Source organism: Lipophrys pholis (assembly GCF_963383615.2).
Source record: "Lipophrys pholis genome assembly, chromosome: 1".
Taxonomy (NCBI): Eukaryota; Metazoa; Chordata; class Actinopteri; order Blenniiformes; family Blenniidae; genus Lipophrys; species Lipophrys pholis.
The window spans coordinates 44,667,486-44,691,318 of record NC_137635.1 but is presented as its reverse complement, the minus strand read 5'-3'; the positions used below and the strand labels follow the sequence as shown (position 1 = coordinate 44,691,318).

The following is a 23,833-nucleotide window of genomic DNA, read 5'->3' as shown; positions in this document are numbered from 1 at the left end:
GAAGTGATCACCTGAAGCCGGGAGTATGCGTCATCCATGTGTTCAGTGCGATTGTTTGAAGCCACAAGTGTTTAGAAATTTTATCAGCTCATTCTGCTATCCTCCCTCCAGGCAAAGGCAGTGTCTGCAAGTGCTGTGGACTTTAATTTCTTTAACCGTCTGTTTTTTTTGGCGCTTTAGCTTGGTGAAATGCTCGTGGGATTGCTAAGCTAAGCTAACGAAGGCTAAGAAAGGTTCACCACTGCCTGCCAAACCTCGCATAAGAGGTTTCAACAGACTTTAAACACTATTTTACTAGAAGTGGAAGAGAGAAAATATGAAGTGAAATTATTCCATTGTGTGTTTTGGTAATGTTTGGCACAAGTCTCTACCACAGAGGTCTTTCCTGACGCAATCTGAGCGGTTTGAGATGAATGAGAACGTTTCAGGAATGAGGCTTTTGACACTTAGTTTGAGCCGTGGAAAAACCTGCATGGCTGTCTGCAATGAGACTAACTGAGGGAAAGGCATTGACTCATTTAATGATTTTGCGTCAGTCTACTGTAACACCAAGACAGTAAAAACTTTGGGGGAGTTTTAATGGTCTTTTGACAACCAAGACAGTCACTGTGTAAGAAAAAAAACCCACATCTCCGAGTCAATGTAAGGACAGTGTTCAGAGTGGGGGGAAAAAAAATAAAAAATCCAGAAATCCCCAGAAGACGGCTTTGAAATGCATTAACGGACTGAAGTGACTCATCTGTACGTAGCTCACGGCTGCTCGGTGACTGACGGGCTGCTTCCACCTGCCAGCGGCCCCGGTGCGTTAAACCCCGGCTGCTATCACCGCGATTATGCTGTCGGCTTGTCATCGCCGCTTCTGCTCAAACTCAGCTCAATCAGCCTTGAGTGCCGCTCAAGGTCATTCACAAAAATACAAATAAAATCAAACACCCCCTTCTTGTGCGCGCACACACACACACACACACACACACACACACACACACACACACACACACACACACACACACACACACACACACACACACACACACACACACACACACACACACACACACACACACACACACACACACACACACACACACACACACACACACACACACACACACACAGCTCTAATGAATGACTCACCCGCGACTTGCACAGATAAAGCTTCAGCTTTAGGGATCATGCAGTCGCAAATGTTTTGACGGAATATGAAGTCAAGCTGTTTTGTTTTGTTTTTTGTGGTGTTAGTGAAATCCCGAGCTGCAATACTAATGCACTCTTGTTTACAATTTACAGAGAGCAAGACGTCTCCGACAACTTTGATTTTGGTCTGTTGGCAGCTTTTCTCGCACTCTCACACTCTTCTTCACAAACTTGCGCTATATTTGGTTCCTGGACTCCTCGTTTCGAGCTTCGAGCTACAACAGGAAAAAATAACTGTAGAAGAAATGGCTATGACGATATGGCGAGCAAACCTTATGAAACTGTAGTATAATATTATTGGCCGTTAAGGTCCAGTTCACATGATGATGCAAGTAAAAATGGTTTTGTATATACAAAGCAACGTTTTCAAAACAATGTCTGCTCACAATGTAGTTTCGATGCCAGGCCACATGTTGGCGATGTTTATTGTTTCTGGAGTGAATCCACACACACATGCGCACAGAGAACAGTACTCTGCATTGTCATGTAAACGGACCCCCAAAAAGCAATGAAAGTTTTTCATTTTTACTTCCTTACATTGTCGGCCTAAATTAAACATACTTCATCTACTCATTAACACAAAAAGCTAATCAGGCAATGACATGGCAGCAACTCAATGTATCCAAGCATGTAGGCATGCGTCTCACATTCCCCTCTCACGCCGTTTCTCAGGCAGGCATTCGAGAGAAGAAGAAACTATCGTGGCTTTTCATGGTTTCTTTCACGGGGGCGATGGGAGGATGGGGTTGGGGAGCATCGGAGTTGTCTGAAAGGAGGGTGGCAAAGCATTTCATGTTGTTTCTGAGGGGCTAATCCTCCTACATTTAGACAGATCCTGGGCTAATGGACTACGGTACGAATCGGTGGCTCTCAGGCGCCACGGCTTCGTCATCATCATTATGCTGAAGGAAGACGCAAGCAATAGTTCACACTGTGCAGTGCCCTCTCCTCTGGTCCCCTGCTAGGGCCATGAAAGAGAGTGAAGCTCTAAAATGCACTCTGAAATGAACACCGCCACCTCACAACATCTTTCACAGACACAAAGCGAGACCCTCATTAATTACAGTCATTATACTAATCATAAACAAAAAGTGGCACCGATGCGCGCGCGCGTGTGTGTGTGTGTGTGTGTGTGTGTGTGTGTGTGTGTGTGTGTGTGTGTGTGTGTGTGTGTGTGTGTGTGTGTGTGTATGTGTGTGTGTGAGTGTGTGTGTGTGTGTGTGTGTGTGTGTGTGTGTGTGTGTGTGTGTGTGTGTGTGTGTGTGTGTGTGTGCAAGACCGACTTGTTTGAACAATTAAAGTTGAAGTTGGATGTAAGATGAGATAAGAGCCTGTGTTGCTAAGCAATAGCCACTTCGGGCTTGATTGATATCAAGGGGTGTGGCACATCGAGGGGAAATATAAAAAGTTACTTAATGCCAAAGCTATTATCAGCAGATAGCAGGATAACACCAAAGCAAAACACAAGAAAGTCTGTATTAGGAACTATAGAAAAAAACAACCAACAGTGAATATCCACTCGATTGTGCTGCAAAAGCAACTCAGAGTGAATCACCTAAACCCAGTGGACTGTCAGAAGTCCAAGGAAAAACAGCTTAATGTGACTCCCACCAGGGGGAATTGGCCACTGACACTACTGACTTTAAACTGTAACTCATCTGGAGGGGGCAAAGCATGCTTTACTACGATGACGATGATGATGATTACTATTATAAATAATAATTAATTCCAAACATGTCAACACAATGGTATGAAACTAAATATGAACATATACAGTATAGCACATACATCTAGTTCAACATGTCTGAACCAAAATGAGGATACCACCACATAAACTTGTGTTTAGAGAGAGGTTAGTTGTGTTGCTTATCCCCGATACTGTGGTATGAATAGCAATTATGAAATCTTATTACCAGTTGAGCTGTTTTTGGCCAATTTTGAACCTTACTTCTTTTGTTGAAATCTTATATCGCCATTGTCTCACTTCTTTGGAGGCGTTGTATAGTTTGCACTCTCACACACCAACGGTGAAAGCTGCAGACTATGCAATGAGTTCCAGCTCCAACACGAGGAATTAAAAGGTTTGGTGTGGACTCTCAACCTGCAGTGAAAAGCAGCAGGCACGACTTGTTTTGCAGTTGTGGAAATATTTGCTGGTGTTTTTGCCTGCGGGCATAAATACATTACTTTCTCATATGCAAACTGCATCCATCAACTTCATTAACCTGCAGAACGCTTAGTTGTCTATATCTCAGTGAAAATCATACTGAAGGTGGCAGCTCGTGATGGGATATCTACTATGAGTTTGCTTTGTATCTTGGGTGAAAAACGTGTATATTGAGAAGTGAATAACAAGCTGATTTTAAAAGATCAGATGAAGCAACAATGACATAAAATCAAAACATGTTTTTCTTAAAGTAACAATGATTAATAATTCTTCTCTACATGTGTGGATACGTCGTTGCAGCGAGGATGGGGACGAAAGCGAGCCTCATAAAATGTAACGTAATATACAATGACGGTCCTTTAAAGCTCGTTTAGACGACGTTTTCAAGTGAAAGTTCAATACTTCCGTTAGATTTTGGCTGTCAATTTAATTGGCGGTCAATCACGGAAGACACCCCAACTCCATCTATATGGAAATGAGGGAAAACGCAACTTTTTAAAAATGCTCTGACACGCGGCCTCTAGATAATCATGACTCCCAGTCCATATTCTCCTGGAACTTGGCAGTTTTATCGTACAGTGTCACCTGGAATGGCAATCCAACTTTGTTGTCTGTCCATACGAATGTTGGTGCACTCGTTATTGTTTATATTGTATTCTTCCCTGTACACATGCGTGTGTGGTTTCAATACAAAAACAAACAAGAGTGCCCACTAGTGGCCGATGAAAACTGCATTGTTTCTGTTGTTTTGCCATGTAAAGGTGAATCTTCTGAAACAGAAGCGCTAAAACGATGCATTTTCACCTGAAACACTGTTGTGTGAAAGGAGCCTCTGGATTTTTCCCTCTTGATCGGGGTCAGTTTTGATGTGCATCTATACATTTAATGGGACTATAGGAGGTTTAAATAAACCTTTTGTGGCTGTGAGGGACTGTGCGATTACAAAATGGTGACAAAATAAGTGGCAGCCCTGGTTTGTGGGGGTTTATTTTATCCCCTCCACTCATTGTGAGACAGGCTGAAGACTCCCTCCTGGCACACACACACACATCCTGAGAGCAGGTGAGTTTGTATTTGATTAAGAGATCATCCAGCCACCTGCATGAATACAAATGCACGACTAAGAGACATCCTGGCTGACATTCAATCTACGCTGTGTACTCGCACCCTGTAAATCTGACAGACAGGGCTTGAATAATCTCCCATCGCGGGCCGAGGCAGCCTCGTTTTTTTATTACACCTGAGAGCTTGTTTTCTCCGCCGGGGCAGCGTGACTGACAGCCAGGAGAAAGCCTACGCCGTCTGTGCCCGTCTGAGGATATTTTATATATACACGTGTGTCTTTAAGAGAGTGTGTGGGCATGATGACCTCTGGTTCACATCATATTAAAATGCTTTTCTTACAGACTGTAGCTGAAAAAGCAGCCTGATTCAACAATCTAATTATACACAGTTAAAAATGCATTTGTTTATGTATGTGGGAGGTAATTATTAATATTCTCTGAGGCTTGTATACGTCGGTATGTACATACACAAATATAGATGCAACAAAACAGCATTTTTAATGCAGAACACTCAGTCTGGTTAGTTTATGTTTTTAATTCACATACTTTATTTAATCTTCTGTCTGGACCTAAATTGCCGGAATAATAAATTTTTCTCGGTACAAAGCGGAAAAACCTAAGAAGCACGTCATAAAAATCACTAAGCCTGCAGATGGAAACTCAACGTAAGCGTAAATTGTGAGCCCAGCATGCACCTGTGATGTTGTGGCTTTTTAATCTGGCAGGGTTCAGTGCTTCTGCTAACTCATCAGCCAAGTTCACAATATCTCCTTGGACAAGTTGATGAGGCCCTAAAATATTTCCACCAGCAAACTGCAACCCTGTAAAAACTACAAATAGTTTATGAGCAACACGTGTCTCATGCCGGGACTAATAACATTTTATGGAAAATCATCTTGAAGACAAAAGATTGGCTTTCAGACCAAATTAAAAACTTTACGAAAGCAGCCACTTGCAGTATGTATGTGGCATCACACATCACTTTTCATCATGGCATTCGCTGCTGAATTAATTTGCAAAATGCTGGGTCAACTGGTTTGCAGGTTTGCATCGTGAGCGTAAACAATCCCGCCGCCAACAGCTCGCCATCAGAATATCAATCAGCCTCGGCTCTGAAAGACTCTCACTCCTTTTGACAAAAGAGTGACTTCAATTTGGAAAATTTAGATTAACTTCCAATATGTCTCTGAACTCTATGACAAATTATTGCGACGTTTTCAAGGATCTACTCTTAGACCTCGTTTACACGTTTTTAAGTGAATTGCATCAAGTTTATATGACAACGGCGCGATTCCGTCTCCATGGAAACGGGGGAAAATGTCGCTCTTCATAAAAGCTCAGTCTCCGTGGGAACGGGGGCAAACACAACTTTTCATGCGACTGTGCATGTGCACCGCGGCCGGAGTAATTACTTCTTCTATACATGCCGAGGAGATGGACAATGACAACAATTGTCCACTAGTGGAGAGTATTATTCTCTGTGTGTGTGTGTGTGTGTGGTTTCATTACAAAACAACTAACAGCAGCCACTAGTGGCCCAAAACGTAAACTACATAGTTTTCGGCATTACAACACTGAAAATGCTCTGAAAGTTTTTTCACCTCCTCTGTTCAAGCGTTCTCTATATGCAATGAAAAGTCTGTAAGATAAACGCAAATGCGACAGAAACATCTAAAATAAAAATTTTGACCTTTCAGTGGGACCCACCGTCCTCATATCGGAATCCAAAAGGCAGTACCGGATGATTATAAATCCGTCTGAATTTTAATGTTCTTTGGATCAACTAAGCAATAAATCAGATTTGAGCACAATAGAGGTACCGGAGAAAGTTTTGCTCGTTCCTGCCGTGCAAAGTCCACAGCCGTGTGTCTTTCTTGCGTCAAGTTTGGGAGTGGATGTAGAGGTAGTCTGGAGCAGGTGGCAGCAGCCTGTCCGTCTTTCAGCTGGTTGCACGGACTAATGAGCGCGCGCCGAGGTGGGAGCGACGGAGCGGCTCTTTCGGGGGTTAAAACGTTTCACTGCGTTGCACTTCGGAGACAAATCGTTACATCATGAGAAAAGTGGAGAAAAGTGCACCAACAGCCCAGGAGACACGAAAGACAAAATTATCTTTACCTCGGGCTTCGTTAATATGCTCATCGTGATTTAATGAATAAATCAACACGTCTCCATTTGCTCAGTCATTTCTGAGCTTGCACCTTGAGACGCAATAACACTCTCCTACTAATAGCTGTATTCCCAATGCAACGTACCGAGTCCAGTCAACCTGGAAATGTAGCAATCTTAACATCCCTTTCTCCCTAATGGACCGGCGCTCCGCAGCTCTTATGAAAATAATTTTACTCGCTACTCAGTGGCTCGAAGGCGGGCTGCCAAATTCAAGCACTGCCAAGTAACCATTTTTCTTAAAAGGGCGAAGGAGTAAAGTACAATGAATTCATTAAGGAAGGGCAGACGAGCGAGCAATTAATTGATCCACATGTCCTCTACAACCAAAGATCCATCAAGCCGCCGGCTCTTTGTCCTGATTGGAATCCGTCTGCGCATCGTAAGTGTCAAAAATAGACATGCTGTTAGGATGTGGTTGGAAAAACATTCAGGCCCCATTTTCATGACAACGTCTTCAAGTGAAAACAAAAACAAAAACGTTCCTGGGTTTTGGATGTGTTTTCACGACTGAAAGGAGTCACTGAAAACATAACAAAAAAAGCTCAGAATCCATCTCCATGTAAACGAGGGGGAAACTTCACGAAAATACCAAAGTGGCAAACAGTTCCCAAGGTGGAACTTTTTGAAAAGGCTGTGACAGCAAAGTCGTATAAATGAGGCGAAACACAACTTTTTGAAAGTGCTCCGACTCCACGAATTCAGGTCTCTGAATACAGCCGTAAATACTTCTTCTGCACGTGCTCAGTAGATGGACAATAACAATGTTCTCTGCGCACGTGTGTGTGTGTGTCATTTCACAACAAAAACAAACCAACAGCGCCAACTAGTGGCCTGGCAAGCCAACTACATTTCTGTTTTCAGCCTTCCTGCTGTTTCAGTGGACGCAGCCATAATTCTAAAATCAATGCCGCGTGAACATGAAACTTCTTCTGAAATAAAAATGCAAAAACGATCCGTATTCACTTGAAAAGTTTCCGTGTAAAAACCAGCTTGCACTGCTATATTATGAGCTCTTATGTTTGTTCAGTCATGTCAAGTCTAAAGGTATGCTTCATGCACACTGTGCTATATTGTGTATGTATATAAGGGCTGCCCAATATCATAGATATATCATTACTTCAACATAAATATGTGTAATATACTGACTGAACTGCGATAAATAATGTCTCCACACACAGTGAATCTTTTCTGTAAATTCTAAATGACAGAACTGTTAATATGAACGGACCGTCATTAATCACAATTTATCGCCCCCCAAAATTGCAATTAAAACTCATTGACAGTGTTAATCGTTTCATAGCTGCTGGCCTCAGAACAACAATTAAGTATAAAATGACGCCAAAAAAAGTCAACAAACGGTCGATGCAGACGCTAAACAGTGGGTGCAGATATGGCGCAAGAGAAAGAGCACTGCTACGGGAAAATCACACGAATGCATACACTTTAAATTGATAAACAGTACTTAAATATTCCAGCATCATAATCATGACCGCTTATAGTGCATTGGTATATAAAAATGCACTTTTAGTAAATTGGATTCATCTTCATACCTCATTTCTTTTCCAATGCAAGTCCAATGTGCCGACTATGCATTTGTTGAACTCCCTCTTTATGTAGGAACTGATTAGTTTGACCATTTTAATGACAGTTCCACCTTAAATATAGCTTATTTGCAGAGGATTATGGCCTGTAAATTGAATAATGCTTTGATTTATACTAGGAGAGAGCTAGAATCAGGGAAGGGTAAATAATGTTAATCTTATTTTCCTTTGGGCATTTTCACTTCCAAATAATGGGGCTTTTTCTCTTCTTGGAGCCACAAAACGGAATCCATTCATCGTCTCATCACAAGTGTGGAGGCAGTTGCACGCAGCTTAAGATTCTTCACATTGTTTTTGACATCTGGCCATGTAATGTTGAACATGAAATATGACCACTACAATCCAGTAGGGCTTCGTTTGATTGGTCAAGTATGTAGAAATGCAGCGCGTGAAACCAATACATGATTCATGATGATGAATATGCAATACACCCATTCTATAATATATACACAGTATATATATTTAATACATTATCAGTGTCTCACTGTTCTATTGGCAGATTTCGTTTTTTTGAAGTGAGAGCTGAACTTCTGTATTTTGTTCTGTATTACAAAGTCAGTGATGTGCACAAGATCGGAGTTGAAATGAGAGAAAGGCTAAATGAGACAGAATCAAATTCAAAGAAAAAGATAATAAAATAAAATCCACTGTGTTGAATGTGAGATAAATAAATGTGACTAGCTACAGTTGATCTAAACCAGGAGTGTCAGATGAATTTTTAGCTCAGGGGTCACAGGCGGCCCAATTTCATCTTGAGTGGGCTGGACCAATAAAATAGTGCCATAATAACCTTTAAATTTAAAGTTTTTTTCTTTGTTGTTGTGTTGTGTCCACCACTCTTTAGAAATTTGTTTAAAAAAACAAACAACGTTTTCACAATTTGCTCAGTAGTTTGGCCGGATTGGAGACTCTTGCAGGCCGGTCTTGGTCCACGGGCTTTATGTTTGACAACCCTGGTCTAAACTGATTGTAACTAACTGGAGTTTGCACATTTTTGTCGTCCTCCACTCACTATGATCTCTTTAAGATCTTTCTGAAACATGCTATGTAACTCATCCTTTTCAACCAGATAAAAAAAAAAAAAAAAAAAAAAAGGCAGCTCTGTTTGTCCAGCCGGTGTGTCTGATTGAATGTGTCCGATGTCTTGATGCATCTGCAGTGTTTAGTCAGATGTGTCTGTGGACAGCACAGCTTCTTTCTTTAAGTTCCTCTCTGGAGGAAAATGCATAAAGATGCATTACAACTGTGCCACCTAGTGACCTGTTATGAGTTTGGTAGAGGTTGATTTCCTTCCTTCCTCCTCACAGAATGTGCTTACATGATGCTGTGGTGCATTATATCCTGCCATCAGCCAAGCTCACTCCCATTAAACGGTGCAAATGGTCTACTACAGTGTTTAGATAGGCGGTACATGTTGTAGTAGCATCCGCACACATGACAGCACCAAAGACTCTGTGTCATTTCTTTAAAAGATAAATAATTTTTGAATTGTTGGTCATTTATTGTGAAACTTTAAGAGACGACAAACACTGTCCATTCAAACTTCTGTATAAAAAAACTATTTGTATCATATGAACATGGATGTTGGACATTACATATTTGTTTTTACTGCTGTTCAAAGATTCTTAAATAAATAAAGCATTTTGTCACCAGATAACTGCAATAAATATCAATAATAACACTTGATAACAATGCAAAACAGCCCCTTTGAGAACAATTGAAGCTGATGATAAATCTGGATGAAAAGTTAGTGTAACATTATCTATTTAGATTGCAAACTGGTTAAAAAAAAAAAAAAAAAAGCCAAAATACCTTGCTCAAAGCGGAGCTCAGTGAGCACAACTATGCATACATGGTTTCATTCATTAAATACAAACCGAATGATCCAGAGATGAAAAGCAAATCGAGGCTTGATAATAATCAGAACGATAATAATAATGGATTTCAGCGACATTCATCCTAAACAGGCTTTTTATACTCACATCTGTGGTTGCGACGCCTGCCTTTGTACATGATCCTGAAGCCTGAAGCCTGAAGCCTGAAGTCTTAAGTATGAAGCAGAGCAGAACTTCACCGGAGCTCGAGCGGTACTGCCGTGTGCGCGTTCCCTGGGAAGGTGTCCGGACTGCCAGGGAGCAGCTTCACACTCTGCAGGCTTACACCGGACCGTACCACTCAGCGGCATCCCGGGGGGAGCCCGAAACCCCCACACCCCCCACCAAAAATAAATGAACCCCGCAAACAACCAAGAGCACGAGCGCAGGTAAAACACGCCAAGGACACAAAACGAACTCTGTGACGCGCCAGAGGATTTAAAAAAACAAAAAAACAAACATATGGTTAATTTGGCTTATAACTTAATCACTTAAAAAGCTGTTATAAAGAGAATTTAATCCGAACAAAGAAAAAAAAAAGTCAGGATTATGTGGAGAGAGAGAGAATACTAGAAGAGTCAGAAAAAAAGAAATCCAGAATTCTATAATTATTAAAGTTATCATATGAAAAAATAAATACAAAAAATCAGTATTTGGAGAAAACATTAATAAATCTGGAATTGGAAAAAAAAATGAGAATAAGCCACAATTGTGATATTGAATTTATACAGTAATGAGGATAAAGGTCACAAGTCTGACAATAAAGGCAGAATTTTGAACAGAAGTCTAAATTCTCCCACTAAAGTCAGGATTATGAGGGGAAAAAGTCAAAATAATAAGGAAAAAGTAGGAATTACTAGAAGAAATGTTGATCTATAACAAAAAACAAGACTGAAAAACTCATCAAGTCAGAGTTATGAGAAAAATTCACAATTACTAGAAAAGAGTCAGAAAAAGTGTTTTGACGTTAATGAATAAGTAAGAATTAGTAAAAACATAATTCTAAAAAAAATTATAATACTGAATTCTGAAATTAAAGTCAGCATGCTAAAAATAAAAATTTGAATCCACAGAAAGTCATTACTAGAACCAATTTAGAATTATGAGAAATGTTACACGTCTGATTGAATTATGACCACGAGTCTAAATTCTGATACGTAAAAAAGTCAGATTAACTAGGAACGTTAGAAATCTATCCAGAATTCTCAAAATATTGAAGTCAACAAGTGAGGAAAAAAAATCTGAATTTTGAAGAAATATTCCCAAGTCTTAAATTTCTTCAATTTCTTCAGGTAAAATTTTTGTGCAGCCTATTCTCAGTTTGCATTGGTTATTTATTCACCTGGCAGCTTCTTTTCCTTTCATTTCAGTTCCTTTCATTTCAGTTCAAACCTTGTGATATTTGATATCAGCGGTTAGACGGGAAGGGAAAGTGTCATAAATGTGCTTTTTGTAGTCCATTTTCAGAAATTACATTTTTTTCACCACGGCAGACGTCCCTAACCTTTGCCGCAGGCAGATTATTAGTATGTCACCTTTCCTTAACCCTGTGACGTCACCCACGGGGTTAAGGAAAGTGGATAAGAAAGGAGAAAGGACAGACTATTTGGACACACCCTTTGTTTCTGGGGGGGACTTTATTTTCTGATGAAACCAAAGTGGAACTAAACGATGGCCGGCAGAGCACACACACGACGTTATGACCATTTCAACACAGTGACCAACCAACACGGCTGATTTCTGAAAACATTAGTCACAATCATCAAGCAGCAGCGTTTCACTTATGTTTCATTAAACTCTTAGAGAGTCTGTCAGAAAATATTGTCCCCTGGTAACACAGCCTGTTCTTCCGTCCGCTGAGCACTTACGTTGTGGCCTTTGTATTTGTATTGTGGCTTTTTTTCTGTTGTGTTGTGGCGATGGTCTTGTGTGTGTGTGTGTGTGTGTGTGTGTGTGTGTGTGTGTGTGTGTGTGTGTGTGTGTGTGTGTGTGTGTGTGTGTGTGTGTGTGTGTGTGTGTGTGTGTGTGTGTGTGTGCGCGTGTGTGTTTCCTAACACAGTTAAAAACATGCATTTAAAGGTTGACTGGTTACTATAAATTGGTTGTGTGCTGATTAAATATGCATGCATGCATCATCCACTGACAAAATCTAAGCTTCTGCAGCCTGTGCATGCAGGCATGTCAATTTTGACGTCAAACTCAAAGATACTTTACTGTTTCCACCATTTTCTTTTCCATTGCACATATATTTTTTATTCTTGCATCGACGGTGCGACAGCGCCGAGTTCACTTCTCTGTGTGATGTTTCGATCAGAAAAAAAAAAGAAATGCACATAGCTGACGTGAATAAATGAATACATAACAAGTCTGGTTTGCTGGTGCACAAAATGATGAACAGTATGTTTGTAACTTAAATGCTCGGAGCTGAAAATATTGATTAGAAAAAAAACAACAAAACTTGCTCACTCTGTAAGACTCAAAAAGGTCACATGTTGAGGAGCGTGTTTGATTTCCAAGGTTGGGCTTCAAGAATACATCCGGCTTCTTTTTTTTTTTTTATTCCTTTTTAGTCTGCAGAAACATTCATGTTTGACCTCACTAGTCAAACGATGTGCACTCATTCAAATCAGCTTCCATTTGCCTCCATCTCCCCATTCATCTATCAGCTTTTTCAAAAAATTGAATTCAATGTGGATGTGCCATGGACTTCGGAAAGAGATTTAAAAAAAAAAAAAAAAAAAAAGCAGAGTGCCGAGAGGTGAAGCTGAATCCTGATTCCCCAGCTGTGACTGGGCTCTGCTGAAGACGAAGCCTTATCATTGTAATATCTAATTAGACTGACATGGGGGCTTGTAGCTGTCTCCCACACAGCCTGACGTCTTAATAGTGGCCAGGGCCTCTCTCTCTCTCTCTCTCTCTCTCTCTCTCTCTCTCTCTCTCAAACCTGGTGAAGGCAGGCAGATAAAGGCTGAAGTGCACATATATTGTCTGACATCTGACAAGACCACAAATCCTCACTGCTGTCTGTGAATAACTACAGACAAAGCTAGATTATATCTGAAATGTCACTAAGTAGGAGAAAAACGTATTTGTTATGAATTAAACTGGATAATTGGAGACGTTCGACAGCTCGTTTGTTTCTGCAAATGAATGAAAGATGCAAAAAGACACTGTGGGACATGAGTCGGTTTAATGCTCTGACTGACACTGTTCTCTCAGCACCACCTAGTGTTCATCGCACACACACGCACACACACGCACACACACAGACACACACACACACACACACACACACACACACACACACACGCACACACACACACACACACACACACAGAACTGAGCCACTTAAGTTATTTGAATGGTTTGTAAAAGTCTTAATGGTCTGGCACCTTCACAAACCCTCATTTTAATAATTTCAATCTTTTAATGATTCGACTCGTTAATACAAGAAGCTCCAGTGAGGCTGTTCTGCAGCATCACAGCCGGCCAGAGACCCTGAGGTCTGCATGAACCTTCATGTTTTTAAAAGCAGGCTTCTTTTTTAATAAGTATTTTTTAAGTGTTGTCTCCTTTTACCTGGCGGAGGACATTTATTTTAATATTTAGCCTGGTCTTGAATTTTATTGTTGTTTGTTTGTTTAGTGCATCAATTTTTATTTCCATGTTATTTATATTTTATGTACTTTTTCCTCATATCTTTATTCTAGCTGGATATACTGTAATATGTCCAGGCCCAGATTGGAATCTTGCCTGAAATTCAGTTTTGAACTTAAAATCATTCCCAAAAACACGATTTGATTAGAAAACAGTTGATGAACATGTTAATTATTAACAGTGAAAAAATGGAACGAAGTAAGAGAGGAGACAAACAAGTACAAAACAATTACTGCAAGTAAGTAACAGTAAAGATGGTAATGAAATGTGACTATTGAATATTGGGAAAGTGGTAGGAATAAATAAGTTGGACTTCTTCTTACCAATATTTCGAGGAATGGCGAATTACATACACGTGCTTGAATTAGACACATGTGATTAGAATTCGGGGCCAGATTCCAATCTTGGTTGTCTGCCTCTGTTTGTTTGTGTCTCTGACGGACTGGCGACCTGTCCAGGGTGAATCTTGCCCTCACCCATAGTTTGCGGGGATTGACCCATGACCCTGAAGTCGTACAGAAAATCTAATCAGCATCAAAACACAGAGAAACGTGGCAGTTTGGTGTAGAAATACTGTTTCCCACACAGCCATTGCTGAAACACACAAGTTGATGGGAGCAGTTCAGATTCTTGATCTGCTGTTTGCGCCTTACAAGCTCAGCTTAATACAGCAGATATTGTAAATGTACACGTAGTAGTACACTGTCACAGTTGAAGTGATCAGGGCATTAAAGTTGTACAGAAGAAGCCAGAAGTAATGAAAACACAGGCACGAAGCCATGTCCATGTGAAGATTTGAAGCTGCTGGTGGCTCCTGGTCTGCACTGATCATTTTCCACCATGAAAACACAACAAAGATGGCAAGGATTGCGTAGACAAGGTTAGAAACTCTTTGCAGGGACATCACAATACAACCATTGTTGAGGCTTCACAAGGTTGAAAACCGTTGAATTTGAAGCCCTTGCAGTACCCGTCTTAACCACAGGGAGGCGGTCAAACACAACAGCAGCCACACTGGCAGTCCAGGCTGATATGATCACACAAACGCTGAATTTAATAGTAAATGAAAGTGGAATTATCAATACATCTATGTCCAGATTTTATCCCCAGAAGCAGCATCTGAAAGCAGAAATGCTGAGTCGGCGGAATAGAGACGAAGCCCCCGCCTCCTCCGCCCTCTTCATCATCGGCCGACATCTTCATCAGGCTCTTTAGTAGCTGCTGCCGGGGGCCAGCCAGCAGTGTGATGGAACGTCACTTTTACTTGTGCAAACTACTTAAAGCCATTGTGTCTGCGATGCAGTCACGTCCGGACAAATCAAAATGAGTAAAGCAATCAGTCAAGCCTCGGCGTGGCTGGAAATTAAATCTGGTGGAGCGTTAAGGCCGCTCAGCAGGTCCGGCTCAGGGCTGGATGTCCAAGATGTTACAGGTCTGACTGTGGCGTCGTCCCCCCGCCTGTCACACATATTCACTCGTCAGAGGTCAAATTAAATTTCAAGTTTATGTTTAAAAGATGAGGCAGGAAGAGTTAAGTTTCACAAGGGAGAGGAGATTAATATAGAGCACAGGGAGACAACACTGCTGCCTCCTCCAGACTGTAATCCTTCAGAGCATGGAACTAAGCTGCAGTTTGTCAAAATGCACCTATAAGTGGGTCTGACGGCTTTAAAAAAACACCGGCTGTGTCAGATTGATGCAACCACGAGCCTCTATTGTACTGTAACAGCAACCTCTGATCATCAATCAAAGCGAAAACCCTTATTCGCGCGGCATCTTCGTCGAGTCAGAAGAGTGAGAGCAGCTCGGATGTTGGAAAACCGAGAGAAACACCAAGGTGTTTTTCCACACAAGTTCTTCATTACTGCGAGAGGCAAAGAAATACTCAAAGGCACACTCACGGTGCGAAAGAAGACGGACGTAATTTCAACTCTAACACGCCAGTTCCAACATCACACTCTACTCATGTGGTAATGAGAAGGATGTAGGGATGTGCTGGTCACAAACGGGTCGTGTTTTTGAACCAGTTTCCGACCAGTCATGTCCCTTTTTAATATCTTTTTTGTTTATCAAGCGGCTTGTGACCGGTCAACCAAATAACCGGTACGTCTGTGATTATGCGATTAAACACTAACCTCAGTGAGAGGTGAGCAAAAAGGCTCCGAATGTGTTATGTGTTTACATGGCAAGATTTTCAAAACGATGTCCATTTCCAATTTGCAATTAAAGCAAATTTTTTCTTTAATTATGGTGATCAGCCTCTATTGGAAGAAATGTATTTAGTATGTTGCTCTAGGACACTCCAATAAAGATCAGACTGGGCGATGGGGAATCGAACACACAACCGTGTGATCGAAACATGAACCCGTTTGATAGACCGAGCTCAGCTTTTTTCAATTCAATTAAGTTAAAGAGCATATTATTTTTAATCAACCAAAGCCATAACAACCAGCTTCCCATCACTCTTTCACCAGTACGTGTTGAGAGTGTCCAGGAGCGTGAAAATTTCAAGTTTATCTTGTTTTTAAAGCGACTATTATGCTAAGATTTGCACAGGATACTACAGCACTTTTTCAAAGGCACAAAACGTAGATTGTCAGAAGAACCATAGAAAAATATCCACGTTTCTTGCCCTGGTGGGGAAAAATGTGAGGCAGCGTATTAGAGTCCAGCTCGTTCAGACCGAGGGTCAATTTCATTATGTTGAACTAACTTTAAGAAACCCCCCCCCCCCCCCCCCCCCCCAAAAAAAAAGGAAGCTGTGCATTTTGACTAGGACGATAATGACAGGAGCTTCTATAAGAGGGTGCGGACGGGAGGTGTGAATATGTGCTGACAGCATTGTCAACATTAAAACACGACCCGTGACTCATTTTCCTCGCGTCTCGTTCAGCAGCTACAGGAATCTGCTTTTTTCATTTGTCTTGCTGGAGCAAACCTCTGATGATCAATCATCTCTAGAACTATCTATATTCGGTACGGACCTTGAATGCGTCTTGCAGGCGTTGGAAGAACTGAGAGAAAAATAAAGAGCGATAACAGCCTGCAAACAGAGGGGGACATTGGGCCATTTCAGGCCATCCTCCCAGAAACACATTTAGAAAAGAGGAGCAGGACGGGGCGGCTGGACGCATCAAACACTGGACTTTGTTACCCTGGAGACCGAAATGAAATGTGAGGCCCCGTTTACAATAAAACGTCTCAAAAAGCAAACCTATTTAGCATTTTATAACCGACAAATCTATGGGAATCGGACAGATTTCTCATGACATTTTTGTAAATTCTGCAATTGAAATAAATGAACGAACGAATGAACGAATGAATAAACAAACAAACAAACAAACAAACAAATAAATAAATAAATAGAAAATGTGGAAAAAGACCTTTAAAAAAGCCTTAAAATGTCATAAAAAACAAACATCTGTCTTCTGAAATAGATATTCAACTTTAAAGAAAAATGTTTAAAAATTCCTCTAAAATTGTCTGTTCTAAAATAGACATTAAGTTGTCTAAAAAAAAATGTCTTAAAAAGTTTTCAAATGTGTGAAAACACCCAAAATTTGTGAAAAATAAGAAAAGTTGAGTTGCTGTATTTCTAGTAGAAGTTAAACATGTAGTTTTACAATCGTAGTCTTTTTGTTTATTTATGTTCAGCTCGGTTCTGATGATTTCCCACCGTTTGATGACGGACGAAAATCTTTCACCCTGGTTCCCGATGATCACTTGAACGTTTCACTTCAGGATTCAGTCATAAAGCTCCGTGATGACGCATTAATAGTTGCTGAGTCATGTTATCCCATAAAACCTGCCGTCAGCAGAGCTCAGGCTGGGAGTGTTTCCTCTGCCACGTGTAAAAATGCATGAAACTGAGCAAACACTTGGTGGAATTACAGATGTGACCCCGCTGCACACTGATTCATATTTAATGGGAGAGCAGCGCCTGTGAACTTTTATTTTCCAAGGAGGAGGCCGTGAAGCAATCAATAAGTAATATAAGGAAGATTTGCAAGGATCCGCCGAGGGCCCGAGAGGATCCGGGCTGCGAATGTTTTCTCCTTGTTGCTGTCCGTCCTCCCAGCCTCGCCTCCCACTCTCTGCTGGAGGTTTCATCTCAGTGCTGCAGCCGACTCGCCTCGTAGTTTTGAATGCAGCCGATTAACTAAACATGAACCCCTGAAACTCAGGAGTTCACATGGGCCTCCGTACATTTCATACTTCCCAGGATTTCACCCATAAAACTTAAGAAATAGAGGTTAAAATGCATAAACAGTAAAGAAAATCTATCAATCTGCATTAGAAAGAATCTCGACGGGCTCAAAGGTCACAGACTGACTTCTGGATATTTCTTATTTCTACAACAAACTTGAGAAATTATTACTTTAACGTGTCGCTCATAACTATGTTTCTGTTATTCGGTCTTTTTGCAAATTGGAGACGTTTTTAAGTGAAAACAGAAAACTTTGATTGTGTTTTGGGTGTCCATTTACACAACGTGCTCATAGTCGGACCCACTGAAAACGCAACTTTTTGAAAATGGCTCTGACTCGTTTTCCGTGGAAATGGGGGGGGGGGGGGGGGGGGGGATGCAACTTTTGGAAAATACTCCATCTCTGTGGAAAAATACAACCTCATGAAAGTATTCCGACACTGTCTCTGTGCAAACAGGATAAAATGCAACTTTTTGAAAATAATCCAACTTGGAGAAAACTTTTTTTTAACTATCTTTTTCAAATAATAGAAAACATGTCAGCCACGTCTTGCTCTTCTTCAGTCTAATGTTTGTGTTGAAATAAAATTCACCCTGACAGTGTAGCTTTGATGCTACTGCTAATTTGCTATAAACAAAGTTAGCTAGCTTTTACGACTCACCATCAGTGTTGAGTTTTATGTGCAATACTTTTTGAAACAGGGCGATCCACAGTGAATAGATGAAGAATTGCAGGTATTTCCATTACTATGACGATGTACTCATGGTCATGGCCGGATTGGAACTCTGGTGGGTCAATGTTAGTCTGTGGGCCTTCATGTTTACCCCCCGTGGATCAGGTAGACCAGCCCACACAATGTTGACAGCGGAGCTCAGAGTTGCTTTTCTGACCACATGTGGATTTTTCATCGCCACATGCATGAATCCAAAGCGTTCCTCACCTAGTGACTGTCCGGCGATGACCCTGGCGTTCTCCCCGGACACAGCTGCCCTGGCGTTCCTCTCGCTGACGTACTGGACGAAGGCGTAGCCCTTGTGCACGGAGCAGCCCACGATCTTGCCGTACTTGGAGAAGATGGCCTCGATGTCGGCCTTAGTTACCACAGCCGTGTTGAGGTTTCCAATGAAGACGCGGGAGTTGAGGGAGCGTGGGTCATTCTTGTTGGTCACGTTGCTGGTCAGAGTCTTGCCGGTCATCCTAGTCCTGCACGGCTGTCTGCTGGGAGACACAGAGGGACAACGCTCAGGAAGAGACAGACTCCATCTGCCAACACCTAATTCTACACAGAAAGGCGCTCCAGCTCACTTCGGACTCAAACCAGGACATTCTTGCTCGAGCGCTAAACACCGTCTTCAAAATAACACACTTGTTTGAAATCAGTTCACTTTTATTCACCTACTAGCGATAGTAATACAGCAAATAATGTTGAATGGTAGTTTTGCTATCCATATAAAAACTGCTTTGCATTTTGCATTTATGAACGTCGATCATATTGATTAAATTTTTTTGTCAGTTTTAACTGTTTTATCTCTTTTGTTAGTTTTTTTGTTTGCCATTTCAGCAAGGAAAAATATAATTTTATTTAACGCGCATAGGCTAATTAGCTTTTATTGTGAACGATGAAGATTGAAGTACTAAATGCTGAAGACAGCTAAAATGAGGTAAAGCTGTTTAAAAATGTAAAAAGTAAACATTTGAAAAGGCTAAAAATAGGTTACAGAGGTAGATCTGCTTTGATGGCTAAAACATCTGAAGTAGCTGAAATGGCATAAAGTGCTAAAAGCTACTAATGAAATAAAATAAGTCATAAATGTCTCAGTTGTTGTTTTAAAATTTCATAAATTTGACATAAACTACAGTTTGTTAAAAATAAAAAAAAGCCTGTATGACAAGATAATATAGTGTATTATCTTTATTCTGAAGGTTAAACGTGTGTAAATGGCTTTTTCAATCATCAAAGTTGAATATATTTCCTCTAAACAGTGTGAGCCAAATAGATTGTGATAAATGCTGCAGATTAGCTGTGGTGAAATCTTGGATTCCATCCTGTTACGTACGGAAAAGCATGTGTATTTATTTTTTATGTCCATGTTCAGGTATCAAACCTTCTTTTTTCTTGTTTGTTTTGTCTCCTAAGTGAACATAAGTCAATAAATGTCTGTGTGGGTGGGTCGGCTGTAAACTCAAAAGAAAGCCACATTCCTGAAGGCCTAACTTTGAGATGTGCGAGAAGGAAAACTATTGATTTTCTTTGTATTCCTTCTGATTCTCCAGAATACGTGCCAATGATCTTGGTTTATGTAGTTGTATCTGTCCAATCAGCAGCCAGGAACCTGAGATTTTACGACACGGAATGAGGAAAATCTGAAAATCCATCATTGATGTGAAGACACCAGATAATATAAAGTGTCAAAATATATGCTGATATTTCTCGTTTGGACATTTTACTGCTCTTAAATCACCAGTAAATTGCATTTCATTGACCAACAGTCATAGCAAATAACAAGGGTAAAACAAACTCAAAAGGATCTGTTTTTGATTTGATTCCGTAAATTGAGTCATTTCTTTATCCTGCGCTTCCTTCCAGAGGTCTGACCTGTGCTGCAGTGACTCTGGTGTGATGCTGGGACTGATTGCTATCTGTGGGAGGTGAGAGGATCTCTGACTTGTGAATGGTGGTGCATCTCAGTCGAGCATATGAACTGTGTTCTCACGTTTTAAAATAGCACATCACACTGAAATCTCACGGTCATCAGTCTCCTCCTGCCGGCACACGTTGGAGGAGCATCATCGTGTGGAGCTGCATGCAACTGTTACGCTTCAGGGTGAATTGTTAAGGTCTGCCTAGTTTGTTTTATTGGTCTTTGTATCTTGTGAAGCTTTGTGGAGCCTGACGCGCTTTTGGATCAGTTGACTTGTTTTCATGAAATCGGCGAGAAATAAAAAGGAATAAAACCCTGATCAGTTCAACAGTCGGTGGTGATAATGAACTATAATGTGAGTTGACAGCCACCATTTACCACCACAGAAGAAGTTTAGAAAGACAGGTAATACACAGAAAATGTGAATTTTTAAAAATTATTTTAATGGGAAAAACGGTGTGTATTGCAACGAGGTGGATTTAAAAAAAAAAAAACTGACGTGATATTTGGAGTATTAACACTTCAACAAAAATCGATTTGTGAATGAAAAAGTTTCTAATTGACTGAAAAAGGATTTAATATTGCCAAATGTTTTCAATGACTTGCTTTTTGTTGTTGCCATATTGTAATAATCAGCTTGAGTCCACCAGATTCGTCCTGTTTTAATTCACTACATTTGAAAAGTTGCTTATTTTTCTTGATTTTAAATGATTAAATGAACCAAACAAGAAATGCTTTTGCCTTTAAACGTATTGTACTCTATCTACCACATATAGTTTCACTCTTTTATATTTCCTATTAATATATTCCACATTTAATATTATGTTGATTTAGGTGAATTCTTTTCTATTTAAAACATTTTTTGTGATGTTATTTTGTCTTTTTTTCCCACACTGAGATATCAGGATATGGTTTGCGGACTCTGTAAACACGTGAGGATCTTTTTGCTGCATTTTGTTGTTTAAAAACTGCTTTTTATGATTTATTTGTATTTCACTCCAGTATTTCCAGTTATTCCACCTTAGTTCTTATGATTGACAACATCGGAGAGAGGAGGATGGCACACGTCAGTCCTTCCTGTTTGTATGAAAGCTTCAATTTAAAGAATACAAACTAAACACGCAGGATAAATGTAGAATATATTATGTTACATAGCTTTATTTCAAACATGTAAAAAAACAAAACATCCAAATGAGTAAACCAGATGTAGAACATACAAGGCAATCAGTTTTCATTATGGGCCAATCTGGTGTTACGTGTTCGAATAGGAGTAGGACGAAGTTTAGATTTAGACATTTAGATTAAAACTATGTGTTTTCTTTTCCTTTTTTTTTTTAAAATTTGGGCTGAACTTGTGGTTGGATCTGGTTGAAACCAATGAGGCCGTCTAATTATACATACATCTGATAAAACATGCCTGCTGAGGAAAAAATGATAAACCGAAAAGACCTAAAATAGTAAAAACCAAAAAGCATTAAAAAAAAACAACTTAAGAAAATGGAGGTTTTAATCATGAAGGCAAAGCCAGCTTATTTAGAGAGCCGGATTCATTGGAAGTACATCAATATAAAACATTGAAGCTGAAAGATCAAGAAGAAATTTAAAATTTTTGTTTGCAATAATTAAAAATAAATGTTAAAGCAACATGAGTGTTTAAACGTATTTCACAAATAGAATTAAAACTACAAATAGATTGAAATCTAAAGGTGAAAGTGAGACCATGAATAATACTATTTAAAAAGCAAACATAAAGCAACGACAGGCGACGCATACAAATGATAAAAGTTACACTTCAAGCAGAAAGACTAAGGATCCTTCTGTACTTTCACAGTATTACACAGAAATCTAAATATATCCCCGCTACAGGGAGCCTCTTTACTTTCAAACAGAATGCAGGTCAACAGTAAGAAGGATGAGTTTGTTGACACTACAAATACATTTGTGTGATTTCAGATGAGCTCGACTCTAATCTTCATCCAAACATCCTTGGTGAGCTTCCGCCGCGCTCCCTCAGGGCGAGCTGGGAGATCCAGCACATCAGCTGGGAGATGAAGGAAAAGGAGAAGCTCTTCCTCTTCTTCTTCTTCTTCTTCTTCTTCTTCTTCTTCTTCCTGGTATTCCCTCTTGGTGGTTGATCTCTCTGTGTATTTACTGGCAAGACGGAGAGCTTTCTCTGTAATGAGGCCTTCTTTTAACCCACGTTCCACAAGCTGGAGTCGCATCGCTGTCAGTCGCTCTCGGGAGGACGCGGGGATGGCGGCAAGCCTCGGCGGCTACCGTCACCACACAGAGGAAAGACGGCGAGAGCAGGGGTTCACGACGGAGCTCAAACAATCCCTTTATTCCACTGAATTTAGATACACAGGCGTTCAACTTTATGGTTTCCGCCTCGGAACAATGAAACTCTGGTCGGGAGTGCATGAAGAAGCCGTGTTTGCAGCGCTCCAGTCTTCTGTGGTTCAAATACTTTTCTTTTTTTTTTTTAAAGGAATGGCGTAGTCGTCGTACAGCACAGGTTAAGAATTTATAGGTCCTTCAAGAAACTTGGGATGTTGATCGAGATGCATCTACGTGCAATCTCGACCCACCAATTTAACTCAAATGCACGTTTTTAATGTTTTGAACACAAACGTTGGACTTTTCACACAATAACACACCAGAAGCTCTTTTGCCCTCGACGTCAGTTGAAGCCGTGATTATTTGATCACTGAGAACAAACACCACAAGATCCGTAAATGGAGTTCACTTATAAAGCACTTTTCCACCACTTTAGCAGTCCCCAAAGCACTTCGCATCGTCGACACATTCACCCACACACACTTTCAAACACCAACGAAGGCAGCTGCCACGCAAGGCGCTCAAACCAATTCACTGGGAGCAGTTTTGGGTTCAGTGTCTTGCCCAAGGACTCTTCAACATGTGGACAGATAGGGAGTTAAACCTGCAACCCCTCCGATTGGGAGACAACCCGCTCTGCCAAACGGGACCACAGCCACCCTGTGACTCAGTCATTGTCAAAAATACAATTTCCCACTTAAGGATTGGTATTTTGGTGAGGGTGACTGTGTCCACCTGGCTTCGCTTTAATGTTTTAGAAAATGAGAGGTCGGATACGGGCTGTCTGCCCTCCCTTAGTGGCCGTCTGAGGAGCTTCCAGGTTTTACAAAAAATAAACTTTCCTCTCATTGATTGAAATCTGCTGAACAAAGGACGCAGGACTCAGTGAACTTAACCATCAGGCCCCCTTTGATACGACG

General features: G+C 40.6%; 1 protein-coding gene across 3 annotated transcripts in view; it reads right to left on the bottom strand.

Annotated features, from left to right (window-relative positions):
* The window catches only part of LOC308120565 (RNA-binding Raly-like protein), a 53,409-nt gene that overhangs the window by 11,280 nt on the left and 18,296 nt on the right, over positions 1 to 23,833 (bottom strand). For 2 of the 3 annotated variants that reach the window (XM_080481233.1, XM_080481232.1), the window contains exon 2: positions 18,875 to 19,149. In XM_080481233.1, coding sequence (XP_080337359.1) covers positions 18,875 to 19,130 — 256 coding nt within the window. In that variant the 5' untranslated portion in view covers positions 19,131 to 19,149. Of the gene's footprint in view, positions 1 to 10,177; positions 10,323 to 18,874; positions 19,150 to 23,833 lie in introns of those variants that run through there. The other variant, XM_080481234.1, reaches the window with a different exon arrangement.